Raw genomic sequence first — 16,493 nt, 5'->3', positions numbered from 1 at the left:
CACGCACACGCGCTCACACACACGCATATATATATATATATATATATATATATATATATATATATATATATATATATATATATATATATATATATATATATATATATATACGCACGCACATAACTCACACACGTGCATACATATATATATATATATATATATATATATATATATATATATATATATTTATATATATACTATATATATTATATTTACTATATACACACACACACACACACACACACATATATATATATATATATATATATATATATATATATATATATATATATATATGTGTGTGTGTGTGTGTGTGTGTGTGTGTGTGTATGTGTGAGTGTAAATTTTCGAGTATTCTTCATTTTCACCCATATATATTCTAACCTCATTCTGTTTCTTTTCTCATGCCCAGTTACAAACCTTCACAAACTATGCCATACCCTCTCTATAGAGTAGAGGATTCTCAGTTCCCCTTTGGAGAGAAGAGAATAAGGAACAAATCACACGAATAACAACGGCTTTATTAGCGCCGTTATTGATCAACCCAACGGGGCTGAAATGCGGAGACCATGCCTTCTCTGAGGGAAGTGACTTGAATAATGTATGAGTATCAAGCAGTAAAAAGGCAGACCATTCCTGCTAACTTCCTCACTTATTATAGGTAAGAGAGAGAGAGAGAGAGAGAGAGAGAGAGAGAGAGAGAGAGAGAGAGCATTCCTACATATTAAAGGTACGAGAGAGAGAGAGAGAGAGAGAGAGAGAGAGAGAGAGAGAGAGAGAGAGAGAGAGAGAGATTCCTACATATTAAAGGTAATGAGAGAGAGAGAGAGAGAGAGCATTCCTACTTATTATAGGCACGAGAGAGAGAGAGAGAGAGAGAGAGAGAGAGAGAGAGAGAGAGAGAGAGAGCATTCCTACTTGTCAAAAGAGAGAGAGAGAGAGAGAGCATTCCTACTGAGAGAGAGAGAGAGAGAGAGAGATTCCTACATATTAAAGGAGAGAGAGAGAGAGAGAGCATTCCTACTTGTCAAAGAGAGAGAGAGAATGTGGGGGTGGAAATCGATTTGGCGAGACGCACATGACAAAGAGATGAGATTGATATTACAGTTTTCTGTTCTGTTTTATATTAATTTAATTAAAACTATCAACCTAATCATGTTTAATGCATTTTTGCAATAGCTGCATAAAATAACATTGCATAGATAAAAACTGTAATTATAAAATTTAGGCCAAAGGCCAAGCACTGGGAACCTATGAGTTCATTTGGTGGTGAAAATAATGTTGAAACAATTGTTATGAGAGGGTGCAAAGTAAGAAGTAAGGTAGATAATATGAAAGGAGGTGTAGTAAGAGAAATGAAAGTGGTTGCAGCTAGGGGTCAAAGGGGACGCTGCAAAAACCTCAAGTAATCCCTTCAGTGTACTGTGTTAGGTACATTGTATAGAAAGTTTCTCAGGTACAGGACTTTCGTCGTAAATGCACAGCGTCTGATCAGTCGATATTCTTGATAAATCGCCCAAATATTTCATTTAACTGAAACAGTGTATCTTTAGAGAGAAATGTGTTTGTGGAAAGCGTCTTGCTTGTTGGAAATACAGTACGTGGTTTTCAAAGATGGTTATTCATAAGGATACTGATGGAATATACAGTAGGATAGGGTTAAGTATATTTACATGGGAGTAGCATAGGAGGAGCATGTAAAACTCCACGACTGAGTCATAGTGTCAGCGGGGTAGTTTATGTGTATAAGAGGGTAGGAGAGGGGGGGATAAAAACTGTTAGTGATTATATGCAAAAATGAGAGGTTTAGTAAAAAAAAATTATTTGAGGTGAAATTGCTTGGCAGAAGACAAGATCAAATACGGGTACACGATGATGGACAAGGTACCAAGAAGGAAGTGAGAAAGAAAAAAGGGCGCTACTTTGGCTTGTTATCTACAAGGAAAAAATATCTACACCGTACAAATTTTAAACTACTGTATGGTAAATGTAAAGTAGACGGCCGCACGGAAGATATATAATTTATATAATTTGTTGACCACAGAATATAGAAATGGGTGTATATAATATTTTGATCCCCGATGAGCTAGTACTGAACACGGCTCCCCAAGGAACTTCCACCATGTTTAGGCCTATTAGTAGCATCTCGGACGTGAATCGCAGATAACAAGCCAAAGTAGCACCGAAAAAGAACACAAATAATAAAAATGGAAAGAACATTCACAAGGATTATGCTCTATATGTATTCATCCATGATTCAGCAGACAAGGCAAGAATGTGGCAGTGACCGCTTAAAGGTCACTGCAGTGACCATTTAAACGGTTACTCGTTAATGGGAGAGGCAAGGGACAAGCCACTTTACTGGTGCACATTATCCCCTCTCCACCCAAGGAAGGATCAGGTGGAACCAGGCAGTAGCCGCTTAGGACTCAACAGGTATACTGGTGGCGCCCCTAAGCTCCCAGCTCTCAGGGACAGAGAGGTCGTTTTGCTTTTTGAAATTTGTCAAGCCATGGGGGTGGCTTTAGCTCGGGACCACCACACACTGAAGTCCAGGTGAAACCGCTGAGCTACAGTACCTCAGTGTGTTGTCTCTAGAGCCCTCCCCTATTAAAGAAAAGAGCTTAATTATACACACACACACACACACACACACACACACACACACACATATATATATATATATATATATATATATATATATATATATATGTATATATATATATATATATATATATATATATATATATATATATATATATATATATATATATATATATATATATAGAGAGAGAGATATAGAGAGAGAGAGAGAGAGAGAGAGAGAGCTCAAATGACTGAGCAATTTAGTTATTTGATTGTCAATTTCACGTATATAGTGAGACAACTGTGTATCAAGCTCTGGTGGTCAATATTTTTGTGAAACACAACTTTACTAATTCTTTCGTTGGGTCCACGTGTTCGAGCAAATAGTCTTAGGTTGCCAAGTACGTTATTACCGCATTGAAGTACAGTCTTAGTTCGTAGTACGATTTATCGCCCTTCATCAAATATCAACGAATAAAGATGATAACTTTCACTAAAAGACTGTTCGCAGATACGCGTGAACTTCCGTGAAGTGGATACTTCGGGTTGAAGAAAAGATTGTTGACTGGCAGTCGACTGTTACCTAGAAGCAATAATAACATGGCTTTATACCACCAGAAATACACTGACAAAGCGAAGAATTTCCCTGCTGGCTTACAGATCGATACATTGCCCCTCCCAGGAAATATGTAGTTCATCACGGGGAAGTATAATTGCAGCAAAATACTTCAACTGCAAAAGTAGCATGCAACTCGAATGCGCAGAGGAGACCGGTGAGGCGTGCGCTAGCTGGCATTCTTGAACCTCTTCGGCGCTCACGAACTTTACTTTGCGCACTCGGCCTTGGCGAGCGGGAGAGAACTGCCTTATTTGTTCAGTTTTGTTCTCGAATGCTCTTCTCGTCTTCTGTGCTGTGATTCACAAGAGCGAGAATGAAGTTCATTGATTTCTAAGTGAGATTTTACAATACCTCTCAAATCAGTTGTGCGCCCGTGTGATTCTGAAACTGTGATTAATTGGTTTTAAAAGTTGTTGTTCTCATTTCGGAGTTGTCGTGAGTGCGTTCGTGTTGAAAATGTTTAAGCCTCATTTGTGACTGAACCGCTATATATCTAAGCCGACCAGATGAGAGCCGTTGTGGTTTAGCCTGCATAGTTTACAGTTGCTTTCCTCCCATCAGTTCATTAAAACCAATGAAACAAAGTATTATAACTGATTAAGTAGAATCTTTGATTATCAGAGAAAACGAGTAGACCGTGCGATGATTATGGGATGTATTACACAATTTTACTTATGTGAGCAGTGCACATAGTGTAAATATTACGGTATATAGTTAAGCTTGTTTAAATATTTAAAGTAAACTTGAGAACAAACTGTTGCTGTAAAGCAATACGACGCTTTCCCGCCAAGAAAACAACAGAAACAACACCACCATGAGAGAAATAGTTCACATCCAAGCCGGTCAATGTGGCAATCAGATTGGATCTAAGGTATGTCATACATTTCGCCCCCCACAGTTTTTAGGAATTAAGTAGCTGTGAAGCCATTGGCTTTGCATCTGAGTTATGTGGTATAATATAATAATAATAATAATGCGTTAATCTTTAATTTTAAATGGGTGTTATCACCGAGGAAAATGAAAGTAGCACTTAACCGCGCGCGCTGTCAAAGAATTCGGTTCGTGGATTCGGATCGAAAGAGATGACGTAAGTGAGCATCGGTAAGCCAAATGCACAGCGTATCCTGGGTCAACCCAGATTCGTAATCTCCTAAGAATGTAGCCGATAAGGTGACCTTTCCAGGGCAAAGTCAGGGACGAGTTACTTGGCTTCTTTGAATGTTAGGTGCAAAATATCTTGGAAAGGCCTGGAATCTGGTAATGTCATTGCAGAAAAGAGCACACCCGTTAGTGAGTTTCTTATTTATCTGTCTATCTTTATATATATATATATATATATATATATATATATATATATATATATATATATAGATAGATAGATAGATATAAGTAATTGTTACTCCCAGAATGGAACATTCGATATACCATATAGGACCTATCTCTCGTATTGGTTAGGTTATTTAAAGATTTCTAATATCTTTAAACCTTAAAGGTTAGCTGTTCCGTTATGCGATAGATGGAAACATAGCAGAATAACACGTCATAAACGAACTAACTTATCGCATCGATATCTCAAACAGGCTGGAAAAACATCAACGACCGTAGAATCGATCTTTGGCCAACACTGGATAATCGTATAAAGCACCTGTTACGACCACCATTAAGTCATTAACTTGTACTCAGCTAGTTTATGATAAGTGATACATATTTTACTGTAGTATTGGACGCACCGTAACAGACCAACAAACATAATGACCTGTCATAGAAAAAGCAACAGGAAATCAGGAAATGATACAAGACAGACAACTTTTGGAAACTGTAGGACGCATATCTCAAAATGGCCAGGCCTGACTCTCATGACAATTTGTGGCAGAAAGGTGACTTAAAACTGAAGTTCTCTCATGAATGTCTTCGTGTTTCTCGGTAATCCCCTCTCAAACCGGTTTTACATTGGAGCCGAAGAGAGGAAGAACCTGAAACAAATTTCAGCTTTTATTCTACCTTGGTATCCACAGTTTGGGGTTTGTGACTGACTTGTATTTATAATTACATTCTACTTGATTCTTCGGCATCCGCTCTGTTTTTTGCTCGTGGTATTCACTTAATAAAATATAAATAAATATCCTCAGATTTTCGATGAATTTATAATCACTCATTATGTAACCAAGGCTGACGCCTTTTCAGCAATATTTTCCTAAGAAATAAGTGAAAAATTCGTAGCCCAGTGTACGAAAGTTCATTCCGTCGAGCATTCCAGTTACAGATCGTGTTGAGCGAAACATGACCGGTAACTGAGATGCTTGGCTGGATTAACTTTCGAAGATGGGCCTGGAATTCTACACTTGCTTCTTCGAGAAATATCGATCAAATACTCTACAGTAACAATCATAGTCTTTGAAAATGTTAAAAATCCATTTTCATGGATATAAACCTTTAAAACCCAATGTTACTTTTAAGATGTTATAGTATAATTTCTTTCATTGACTACTTGTGAAAAGTTCAGCAGATTACTTTCATTACCTCCCATTAAAAAAATGATTCAGCTGATAATGAAAATTTGCTCTCGAAATTCAATTTTTTTCCGTTAACTGTTAAATACTGAATTCTAATCTTGAATATCAGGAATGTTTGCGAAATGATAATAAAGATAACGGTAAATGAACAGCTTAACCGGGGCACTGATTGCATGTCGAACAGAGGAGAGATAGAAGTTGAATAACTATCCTTTTGTCAGGAGAGTAACTGGGGCAGCTGAGTACGAGAATACCGGAGAGTGCAAGCGAGGTAACGTCAGACAGTCTTAGGACAGTGTCCAGACTCAGAAGCCATAGAAGAAGACTGTTTATCCCTCACCTTTCTTCGCTTGAGTCAGTCTGTTTCTCTCGCTCTCATTCCATGCCATTCCAGTTCTTCTTTCTTGTGGTTTCTTTTGGCTTCTCTCAGGCTCATTCTATTTCATTCTCGTTTCTTTTTTTTTTTTACATTTAAAGATCATTATTGTACCTTTTCTCTTTGGCTCTGCGTCATTTCGTGCGTGTCGGTCATTTTTCTCATTCTGTAAACATTTTTGCCCCTCAGAAGGCTCATTTAAACTTCGTTGTCTTTCAACGTTTTTATATTTACTGATGGCTTTGTTTAGGGATCAGTAGGAGAATAATAATACTGAAAGCTACAAAGGTTTTACGATTTCGTTCCTTATCACAGAAACGCTTTCCATTGATTTATGTCAAATGATGTCTGAATCTTTCTTATAATAATGATCACCAGTCATGATGCCTGTGTTCTCATGAATTATTTTCCTCGATATGAATGTTTACAGGGCTCATTCTTTCTGAGAATGGTCATATTTTCAATTATGCTTAATGTTTCTTAATATAGAAATCTTACCTCAATTATCCAGATAGCCTACGTGTATTTCCAGACAGATGAATTACCCACCCCCTTTTTTTTTTTTTATACAATCCCGTGTCTGTAAGGGTATATTTCCTTTTGTCATTTATGCGTGAACTCCACTCACCCTTGATATAAAAGTTTTCATTTATTCTCATCGTTACGTTATATATATATTTTTTCCCTTTCTTATTAGTATGTAAACAGCTTCAGTTGTCCCTCTTTACCATTCTACTTTTATTTCCACTGAATTTTCATTTGATTCTACTTATTTATTTTTTCTGAAGAGTGACCAGTAGATAATATATATACCGGTATATATATTATATAATGTGTGTGTGCGTGCGCGCGCGCGTGAGAATTTTTGTTACTTATACGCACCTGACTTTTTTTTACATAAATATTAAGCCACAAATATCTTTTAATATCCAATTCACTATACTTCTGGAATAACTTACATATATACTGTACATGTGTATAGCTCATAAGACTTTTTACTTATTCTCTTTCATCATTCTGTCTAAAATACCTATTTCATGTTTGCAATCCCTTATGGGTTGTGGTTAAAAAAAAAAGTTAAGTATATCCTAGTTTAACCAGACCACTGAGCTGGTTAACAGCTCTCCTAGGGCTGGCCCGAAGGATTAGATTTATTTTTACGTGGCTAAGAACCAGCTGGTTACCTAGCAACGGGACCTACAGCTTATTGTGGAATCCGAACCACATTATGACGAGAAATGAATTTCTATCACCAATAATAAATTCCTCTAATTCTTCATTGGCCGGTCGGAGAGTCGAACAGCCAACAGCGTGCCAGCCGAAAGCTCTACCCACCCCTCCAATGAAGAACTATGGGTTGTGGTGTTATCCAATATTTGATTCAAATATTAAATAATGGGTTGTGGTGTTATCCAATATTTAAATTCCTGCTTATTTTTCCGTAATATGCATAAAACTGCAAATATTTTTCCCAACAATATTTATTATCCCACGATATAAGTATTTCATAACCTTAATTTGCAACTCAGTACGCTCATGGCCTGCTCAGCTTTTTTTTCAGCATTTCATCCTTTGTATATATTTTCGTTCATTATGTACCCTTAATATGAATATAACTCCTCATCTTTGTACTAAATAAATTTTCTTTTCAATGGAGCCAATTCCCTTTATTTGTATTTCATTTCATATCCCTCAGTCCTCATTGTCCCTCTTGTATTATTTCTTCATAACTTACGCTACATATTTCAACATTTCCCAGTCTTAAATTTCTAAGTAGTATCTGCGCATGTTTTGCAGACTAGTGCATTTTATTTAGTCCCAATGCGCAAGTAATCCTCGATCTGTAAGTTTAGTTGGTGTTCTTCCTGCAGTATAAAATTGTTTCCTTTTGTTTTCCAGTTTACTTTTGTCCAGCAATTCATCGTCCGATTATCATCTTTCGTATTTTTTATGGCTTTCACTTGATCTATTTTTATAGAATTTTCCCTAAGAAAATGATGAACCCAATTTGGAGATTATTGGTTGTCGCTTGTTGAAAGTGTCAAATAAGCATAACTTATATTAGCAAATTATAGAATCAGTTTCTTCGCAGTTTCTTCAAGTAGTAAACAAACTATTTTTATTCTGACAGTGGAATAGTCATCCAAGTGCCCATAACTAGCGCAGGCCCGATGGGAACACGGAAAAGAACGGCGTGTAACCCACGGAGAGGTGGTAGACCCATCTTACTGCAAGAGGGATATGGATTGACTGACGTAGAATCACGAAATGGCTTCGCAGTTGTATATTTGGGACTTATGACGATGTTAAAAGAAACTGCAAATGTATCCTTTTATTATGAGAGTCGGGAGTTTTGGCTGTAAGTTGAATATCTTCGTAATTTTGGCAATAACATCTGGTTTCTAACTTACGTGTGTTAATTGTTTTGGTTCGCATTTTACATTAGTAAGAAAGTTTTCCTTGAATTATCTAAATATTTTCTACCATTGTATGCTGATGTCACTAGCCTTTTTTTTTTTTTTTTGTATCGCATGTCCTCCAAGTCATCTTGCGGAAATTGGAGAGAGGTGTGTAAGTGCTGATTGCAGGATTGCACTTTATGAAGACTGAAAACGCAAGAAATTTGTAGAGGTCAAAGAACTTGCTGTGTTGATAGTTATTTTTAGACGCGATGTTTGGGTGATATGACCTATGTATAATGTTTATAAATATATTCCCAAGGGGACGTTTCTCCCTTCTCTGCTGTTGCGACGGTAATTGCTAATTTTAGTAACCGTAAATCAGTCAGGTCTCCTCTGTTTTAGTCCTCATATCTTAAAAACTACTAAGGCTAGAGGGCTGCAAATTGGTATGTTGATAGTCCACCTTTCAGTCATCAAATATAGCAAAGTGCAGCCCTTTAGCCTCAGTAGTTTTTATTTTATTTAAGGTTAAAGTTAGCCATGATCGTGGGTTTGGCACCGCTATAGGTGCCTACAACACAGGCCACCACCGGGCCTAGGCTGAAATTTTCATGGGCTGCGGCTGAGAGCTTCATGGGCCGTGGCTGAAATGTTTCGTACAGCATTATATGCTGTACAGAAAGCTCGATTGCGCCGAAGGACTTCGGCGCATGTTTTACTGGTCTTCTTTATTACCCCCTCTCGTTCGTTAGCATCTGGTATCTTTTTTTTTTTTATTTATTAACTTCTTTGGTTATACAAACCTGCTTTCGTTGTTTTTCCCACCTATTACCTCTTCAAGTATTGTCAAAAACGTACATTTTTTTTTCATTTTTGAGACCTTTTTGATATATACTTCTGTTTCCCACTGTGTCAGATATACAGGTATGCTCGCTTCCTAAATCTGTCGTTGGGTTTACCGTTACTCTCGGGATTTCTCGACATGCCGATAGTGCTTGAATTTGAAACTCCCACTGACTCTTGGTTTCTCATTTTTCATCTTATTTCTCGAATGGTTATTCTTCGTTTCCCGCATCTCAAAACAGGTCGTCCATCCGCCTCAGTATTTACTTCAGTAATTTGGTAAGAGTAAAAATATATGAGATTTGAGGATCTTACCGAAGTTAAAAACTGGAAGGTTTTGACGAGAAAATCATCAACTCCGGATCTATCTCTCTCTCTCTCTCTCTCTCTCTCTCTCTCTCTCTCTCTCTCTCTCTCTCTCTCTCTCTCTCTCTCTCTCTCTAATAACCTCAAGATCTCAATCCCATCTTCTTTTGAGATTCCGATGCTCGTTAAGGGATCGATGCAAAACTCGATCTCTATCGATGACAGCATCAGATGTCCAAGGGGCTTTGTTGATTACCAAATGAAAGGTCACGCAAGAGCCCAGGCCACTCAGAAGACACCTGCTTACTTACCACGAAAACCTCGCGACCTTGCACGGGCAGGTGGGTCAAAAACTTTTGGTCGCGACCTTTCACGTACAGAGGAAAGGGGAGGGTTCTGAAGTCTTTGGTCACTGGTCACCTGGTGGGATTTTATATTGGTCAGAAATTATTATTATTATTATTATTATTATTATTATTATTATTATTATTATTATTATTATTATTATTATTATTATGATACAGATGACAGGGATGTCCCTAAATTAATGCCAATTTAGATATTTATAAAGGACACCATTCCCTTATAGAAAGTCACAGATATGTATATCTAGTTTCCGTGGAGAATTAATTGCTCTGAAATGTAATTTATTTAGGAAATTGTTCAGGTTCAGAATCAGCAGTTAATTAATTTTAGCTCTTCCTTCGTGTATATCCTGCTGATTTTGTTGTAGTTTTCAACAGTGAGGTGAAATAATAGCGGATATTGTTGCATATAATATTTTTATCCGCTTTTCCTCTCGTTTTACACTTTCCTTATTCCATTCAGAGCCGTCGCGACTCCCTTTTTTGTATGTCGGCATGCAGTAATTTCAGTGAATAGACCTAGGCTACTTTTCTGTATTATTATATTATTATTATTTTCAAACTTCTACCTTGTTCAAATTTAGAACTACGAATGAACTGCATATTTATTTTGTTTATTTTAAGTTTCACTTTAATCATGCATCTCCTGCCCAGAGCATAATTAGAAGAAATAGACAGAGTACGCACCTCTTGTAAGCACACGCCATAGACCCACAGAAATACAAACGTACAACATGGACACTAACGTACGCAGACGCTCGACTTAGCAGATGCCCCTTCCTGATAAGAGAAGCCAAGCTGGCATTATTGATCGGATAAGTACAGATCGAGTTACTGATCTCCAGTGAGTGGGAAACGGAGAACTTCGCGCGTGGTCGCTGTTTGGAAGACCTCGACAGACAGACAAAGTTAGATAGTCTAAACAGAGAATGATTAGATAAAAAGAGACATTTTCGATAGGAGAATGATCCGATATTGGTAAATAGATACTCTGACACTGGTAAACACAAACACGGACAAACACACGTACGTACCCACACACACACACACACACACACGCAAAAGCCTTCTTATAGCAGGCAAATATCTATAAACAGAAACAGAGTAACAGGTGTGCTTAGTGAAAGTATATGGAAAAATGAAGTTGAATCTTATTTTTCTGACAAGAAGATAAAAGCACGTTTATTTGCATCATATGCAAAGCACAGCACGAAGATGAATTAATTGAGGTTAAGAGCAAGTCGATGATAAAACTGCATAGAAAGTAAAGGAGAGAGAAAGAAGCAGATAGGAAAGCTAAAAGATAGAGAATGTCGGAGTCGAACAACTTATAACTTCTGAATAATGATGATTATTATTAACAGACTGCAATTCTGACCCCTAGCTGAAACTAAGATTCTAACTTGGATTAGAACAACGTTATAAAAAATGAGATAGAATAATTAAGTCAGTTTAGAATTTCTTGATATCTTGAAGCGTGGTTAATCGACAGTGGTGGGTCGCAGACAGGGTGGGGAAGATGAGGCCACCAGGCTGACACGTTCTGGAGCCATACCATCTAAAGGGAGAAAGTAGTACGGTTAAAAAAGAAATATTTTTTTGTAAATGGTAAAAAGACGACTTTTGGTTCTCGTCCTTTATCATGATTTAAAATTGTTTACCAAATTGTAACTCTTCATACCATTTTGCCCTAAGTATTTTTTTTTCATAAGTTAAAAAAGTTAAGTATATCTTAGTTTAACCAGACCACTGAGCTGATTAACAGCTCTCCTAGCGCTGGCTGACCCGAAGGATTAGACTTTATTTTTGAATCTTTACGTGGCTAAGAACCAATTGGTTACCTAGCAGTGGGACCTACAGCTTATTGTGGAATCCGAACCACATTATAGCGAGAAATGAATTTCTATCACCAGAAACAAATTCCTCTTGTTCTTCACTGGCCGGTCGGAGATTCGAACTCGCGCCCAACAGAGTGGTAGCTGAGAACGGAACCCGCTCACCCAGCGAGGAACTACAAAATGTAAATACAAACGGCTGGTCATTCATAACAAACGTAGACATTAACCCTAGTGTACACGTCCGTATTACACAGAAGACTCGAGCTAAATCCAGTTCTTTTGAATTGTTAAGCTGACCTATTCACGAACACTGGCGATGCGACGCCTGAATACTGTATCGCCATTGATGGGAGTATTTTGGCAATTAGAAACAGGATATAAAATTCGTCGGTCATATTCGAAAATAAAAGATTAATCAAGATCATCTGGAGCTTGAAAGATCCATTCCTGGGTCAATACATGTTGACAACTTGGGTTGATGAGGAATATGGAAGGTGGCTGTTTTCATTAATGCCACTGGTTTGAGGAAAAAAGGATTTAGCCTATATGATATCAAGCAGTGTCGACGTTGAAACTTACTAGTTGTATGAGAGGGCAGTTGCATGTTAGTTAGTGAGTGTGACGAATTCGTCAGTATGACCATGAATGAGTAATGAAATGAATATGGAGCATGTTGCATGGAGAGAATTCTTGGGTCTGAATTACTTTGAACTCCATCAACTCATGTAGGTCGCATTAGGCAAGTGACTGATTGATTATAACTAGGTTGAATTATTTCTATCTCAAAACCATCTACAAAGAAAACTGCCTGCGCTAGGAACTCTCTCTCTCTCTCTCTTTCTCTCTCTCTCTCTCTCTCTCTCTCTCTCTCTCTCTCTCTCTCTCTCTTAACCTTTTCATCGATAAGTCGGAGTGTCTGGTCGATTGCTAACTTGGCGCTCATTTCTTTTGTATGATCAACCTCCAGGGCGCTTGGGCGCTCTCGCCTCAACTGATACTGCTCTCATTCATCCCTTGGGAATATCATTGATACGTATCTGTGGTGCATCACTATACTGTGACAGTTATATGTGGACGTGACTGTGGCCAGAAATAATTAGTAAAAAATGCGCAATGATGTATATGAGCACAGCTGTATTTTTCAATATCGTTTTAGCATTTTGAAAAGTACAGCTTTGGTCATATACATAACTCTGAATTTTTACTTATCACTTTTATGTGTATGTACATATACATATAATATATATATATATATATATATATATATATATATATATATATATATATATATATATATATATTATATATATTTATATATATGATTATATATAATATATATCTTATATGTATAGAATTATATATATAATATATGTATATGTATATATATGATTATATATGTATAGATATATGATGTATATATATATTATATATACAGTATATACTGTACATACGTGTGTGTGTTTGCGCAACGGAAACAACCATGCTAGAGCAAACGCACGCATGCGCAAAACCCCATTCTCCTTCAGTTACTTCGCCTCTTTCGCAATAAGAGATGTTCCACCGCAGTGTTTCATTTCCTATGCATCGGCTCTCCCTTCCTGAGATCTTACTAAGCCCGCTTCCTGTTATCGAACTGCGAAACCATGTTGCTGTATTTAAGAGGGTTTTAGCGATAGAGTTCCGCATTATCTTCCTGGCTGTCAGAAATCTTGGCAGTTGTGTATAACTTCTTTCGCTTCATCTGCGTCGTTCGTTTTGATTCTTGGTCTTTCCTCCTGGTTTTTTCCTTATGTGTTTTAACTACTTGTCCAGATAGAACATTAGACCTACCTATGTAATTATCATTTATAGATTATGTAACATCATCCTCAAAGGTTTAACTCTAAACTCTAGGAAATCTGCGGGAAGGACCTGAAATTCTCAAAGAAGCTTAGATCAGGACGATGAAAAATAGACCCACATGAAGTATTTATTATTCTCAGAATTATGATATATAAGAATTATCATCGGAATCCTGTATTTTCAAACACGTCATGGGCATACGAATATACTCCCTTACTGAGAGTTTTGTAAATGATTGCATCTCCTTTTGTACAATGTTTAGGTGATAAGCCAATTTTTACAATGAATCCCTTGTTGTTATAGTGGACAATACAACCCTACGGTATGAGGGATCTGTCATAATGCCACCGAAGAACTTAATGAGCAGACTAGATATCTTAGAATAGAGAGAGAGGGAGGGAGTGTAGGGGGGGGGGGGTGCCGGGTTTACTACGCCCTTTCCGAATTGCATGTTTATTGGTACTGATGTATCTTTAAGAGACATTTAACCAGTGTAGCTGAACTCTTGCATGGCCGAAAGGGGTCGAAAGTTAAGCAAAAGATTTCATGAGATAGATAATCATTTGGAATCGACCGGACTTTTTACCAGACGCTTCGTCCTTCACCTCTTCCAAAATTCATGCTCTGCTTTGCTTTCCCTGACTGTTTTGGTCTGTAGATATCTCTCTCTCTCTCTCTCTCTCTCTCTCTCTCTCTCTCTCTCTCTCTCTCTCTCTCTCTCTCTTTAAGAGGCCACTGCTGGTTCTTTTACACTTCGTTTAATCGCTAGGTTTTTCTCCCTTTCGATCAGATAATGATATAACGAACTGCTGCTTCTATGCTCTCTACACTAATTTAAAACTCTCTCTCTCTCTCTCTCTCTCTCTCTCTCTCTCTCTCTCTCTCTCTCTCTCTCTCTCTCTCTCTCAGTACGACAGTAATTTCAAGGTTGTACCCACCCTTTGCTCGCCAGGATGATACACAATCACGCTGTTCATGGAACCTGGATTAAATGAATGTGTACTTGAGAATCTAGATTTTAGATTATTTAATTTTTCATTTTTATTCATTTCCCATCAAAATGCATTTCCGTCGTCGATGACTATAAAGCAAATAAGCAGTCACTCAATCACGGATTGATTGATCGACCACTTTCGCTAACGGGTTGAGCGTCACGTTTAACCAGACGGAATCTTGGCCAGCGAGCCTTGCTCATAACAGCGGTTCGTACTGGTTACCTATTGCGGCAGCCGGTTCGTTTCTATGTGATTGAGCTCACGATTGATTGATTGAGGGAATTTCGCTTGTAAGGTTTATTCGCTGGAGAGACTGCATGCTTGTAGGGTATCTACTGAATGCTACAGTCTGCTAGACTTGGATATTTGTTAACGTACGTTAAGGAAACTATTTAAATAAACGAAAACTAAAGCATGTCATTTCCATTGTTTTACTACATTTTATTTTCGTGTAAACTACTCTTTTATCTCTAATGTTTTTCCTTTCCGGATATTAACGGTAATTCTACAGAAGATATTATTTATTAATGGAATTTTTTGACTAAACAATATAGAAGAGGGTGAGATAATTTGAAAAATTTACCGAGATATTTAGAGAACTTTGCTGTCTTTTGTTCAAGTTTTTACGTTCATACCAAGGGGCTGGTATTAAACATGGCGCCCCGTAGAGCTTTTCTGTAGAATGACCAATAGATTGGCCGCCTTCAGCAACGGAGGATCACAACAACTACGAACGAAATTGGTATTGTTCATTCCTAATTCTCATAAATAAACAAGTTTTTGTAAAACCAACAAATATTTGATATCCATCCTAATGATTCACTGTCGACTAGATTTCTGGTACCACAGTATCACACATTCCTTCACGAAGGTCACAAACTTCCTGTTTGGTAATTGGTGCCCGAGTGCACTTTCTTTCTAAGACGTCTGTACTCGATGATTTATCAGGAAAACTCCAGACCGTTAACCTCCAATCTCTGCACGAATTTCTTCCTCGTACGCGAAGCTTCATTCTTATTTCGCTCATCGTCTTACCAGTATCTATATCAATTCCGTTTTCTTTGCTTCATAATTATTATTCTTCGTCTGGCCATGCCCTAGTCCTTTCTCAAATGGGAAAGCCTTTATCTATTTCCCACGTTCATAAAATTCAATTTTGACCCCCTGCACCTGTCATTTGCCTTCAACATTTAATTAATTACGCTCACTTACACAGTTGTATTATACTCCTTTACCGAATAGTAAGCTTGACCTATTCCATACATAAGTGTAAAAAAAAGTATTGTTTATTTGCAGGGATTAAACGTTCTTTTCTTTTCATTATAATCTTTCTTGATAGACTGAAGTGCCTTTGTCGGTATGTGTACTCAGGCTGGGTTGTGAACATATGACCAATGTTAACCTTGGGCTGTGCCATAACCTCTGTACCACGGCATTACTTGACTTCGAGCTCACTTGATTGAGGTTAGCATAGAAAACCTTCCATTATTGGCTGATTGACCTTAATTTAGATTTTATTTATTTGTTTTGCTATTTGTTTATTTGCGATGTTTAAGTATTACGTGGCAAGTGCTGTTAGTTACCAATTAGCCTACATATATTCAGTTTAAGTCTTGTTGGCTTTTCATTTTTTCCTTTTCCAAGTATGAACTCTATTTAAGGTTCCTAGGTAACAACAATAACAACAGCAGTAATGAATATAACAAAGCGCCCATAACAGTCCTCATTAACTCTTCACTTATATATATTGCACGTAGCTGACAAGAAGCGTTCCAAGTATTAAAATAAATATATACATATATATATAT

General features: G+C 37.3%; 1 protein-coding gene across 1 annotated transcript in view; it reads left to right on the top strand.

Annotated features, from left to right (window-relative positions):
• Positions 1 to 3,880: 3,880 nt before the first annotated feature.
• The window catches only part of LOC136856356 (tubulin beta-1 chain-like), a 71,268-nt gene continuing 58,655 nt past the window's right edge, over positions 3,881 to 16,493 (top strand). The window contains exon 1 of the mRNA XM_067134142.1: positions 3,881 to 4,076. Coding sequence (XP_066990243.1) covers positions 4,020 to 4,076 — 57 coding nt within the window. The 5' untranslated portion in view covers positions 3,881 to 4,019. The remainder of the gene's footprint in view (positions 4,077 to 16,493) is intronic.

This window comes from Macrobrachium rosenbergii, chromosome 3, assembly GCF_040412425.1.
Source record: "Macrobrachium rosenbergii isolate ZJJX-2024 chromosome 3, ASM4041242v1, whole genome shotgun sequence".
NCBI lineage: Eukaryota > Metazoa > Arthropoda > Malacostraca > Decapoda > Palaemonidae > Macrobrachium > Macrobrachium rosenbergii.
Note: the sequence above shows the minus strand (reverse complement) of the source record. Positions and strands in the feature narration are given on the sequence as shown.